The sequence below is a fragment of the Phaseolus vulgaris genome, chromosome 4 (genome assembly GCF_000499845.2).
Source record: "Phaseolus vulgaris cultivar G19833 chromosome 4, P. vulgaris v2.0, whole genome shotgun sequence".
In the NCBI taxonomy this organism is placed as follows: domain Eukaryota; kingdom Viridiplantae; phylum Streptophyta; class Magnoliopsida; order Fabales; family Fabaceae; genus Phaseolus; species Phaseolus vulgaris.
This window is the reverse complement of record NC_023756.2, coordinates 29,140,234-29,142,041: the sequence shown is the minus strand read 5'-3', so window position 1 is coordinate 29,142,041 and position 1,808 is coordinate 29,140,234. Positions and strand designations below refer to the sequence as shown.

At 34.8% G+C, this 1,808-nt stretch overlaps 1 protein-coding gene across 1 annotated transcript; it reads left to right on the top strand.

The window, feature by feature from the left end:
• Window positions 1–1,073: 1,073 nt before the first annotated feature.
• Window positions 1,074–1,415, top strand: LOC137838601 (uncharacterized). The gene has a single exon (XM_068647841.1). It carries the CDS (start codon window positions 1,074–1,076, stop codon window positions 1,413–1,415), a length of 342 nt encoding a protein of 113 aa, XP_068503942.1.
• The last annotated feature ends 393 nt before the right edge of the window (window positions 1,416–1,808 follow it).

Below are 1,808 nucleotides of genomic sequence, written 5' to 3'. Positions count from 1 at the left end.
TTTGCTGTCTAACCAATTCAATCGGTTGTTTCAACAAAACAACCGACTGTTTTTTTAACTGCCTTAACAGAATTCTTTTAAGTTTGTTAAATATGCTTTAAATATTTTCAAACTGATTTGACTTTAATAATAAATGCTTTTAACTGCTAATTGGAGTATAAATGTTCTGTTATACGCTCCTAGCAAAAGTGTTACAAGATCAGATTTTGAAATCAAGTTTTTCTCCAAGATTGCTTAAGGCTTTGGATTTTTCTCTGAGAGTGAAATAGGACTTGCTATGTACTTTGATTTGTTTTGCACCAGATGTGATCAATCATATTTCCTCCTTCAATTGTATTTCTGTAAGGACTTGTGTTCACAGAGTCAGAGGGTGTTCTGGTCTGTGGTGTGATTGTGTGTGCCAAAGGAAGTGTGCGTTCTTAAGGGGATCAAGATCACTTCTTTGTTGGTTGTGTGTTTGTAATCTGGTTTTTGATTACTTAGTGGATACCCAGAGGTTTATGGGAATTGGATGTAGCTCTTGGTATAAGAGAGAACCAGTATAAAATTTCTTGTGCGATTCTTTCTCTCCCTTAACTTTTGTATAACTATTTTTAGTTGTTTTTACATATTGCTGATAAAAACAACTGGTTGAATCCTAGAAACAACCGGTTGGATTTCTGGAATTCAACTAAAATTGTTTTCTATCTTGCACTCTTTGATTCCTTTGGCTGTGATTCTTCTTTGATTCTCTTCATACCTTCAAAACTTTTGAAAAATGTTCAAAAACAATTCACCCCCATCTTGTTTAAGGTCTACAATTCTAACAATTGGCATCAAGAACTAGGTTCTTGAAAGATATTCAAGTTGATCAAAAATTATGAATTGATGGCTGATAAACTTCCTTTTGGGGAAGGTGCCTCTATAAATAGACCACCATTGTTTTGTAATGTGAACTACCAATTTTGGAAGGTACGAATGAAAATCTTATTTGAATCTATTGACAAAGGCATTTGGAATGCAATTAAAATGGACCTTTTATTCCCATGATTGAAGATGAAAAAGTTATTTATGAAAAACCTTGGTCCTAATGGATGGAGCAAGAGAGTAAGAAAGCTCAATATGATTGCATTGCTAAGAATATTATCACATCTGCTTTAAGTTTTGATGAGTTTTTCAGGGTATCTCAATGTGAGTCTACAAAGGAAATGTGGGACACTCTTGAGGTGACTCATGAAGGAACAAATGATGTGAAGAGAGCAAGAAAGCACACTCTCATACAAGAGTATGAGATGTTTAGAATGCAGAAGGGTGAAACCATTGTTGAAGTGCAAAAGCGGTTCACTCACATAGTAAATCATCTTCTGAGTCTTGAAAAGACTTTTGACAAAGAGGAACGCAACATCAAAGTTTTCAAGTGTCTTGATAGGTCATGACAGCCCTAAGTCATTGCCATATCTGAGTCAAGGGATTTCACATCCATGACCATTGCCTCATTATTTGGAAAGCTAAGGGAGCACGAATTGGAGATGGATAGGTTAAATCTTCAAGAAAATAAGGATAAGAGAGTGAAGACAATTGCACTAAAGGTTGTTGGGAACAAAAATTGTCAAAACTCTAGTGATGAAAGTGAAGAGGAAACATTCAGCTTATTGTCCAAAAAATTCAGCAAGTTCCTCAAAAGAAGAAACAACAAAAATAACTCATCCAACAGGGATGACAACAAGAAATCCACTGAGTTTAACTCTAACAAATATACATGTTTTGGGTGTGGTGAACACAGGCATATAAAAACTGAGTGTCCTAATAAAGAAAGTCATAGAAACAAA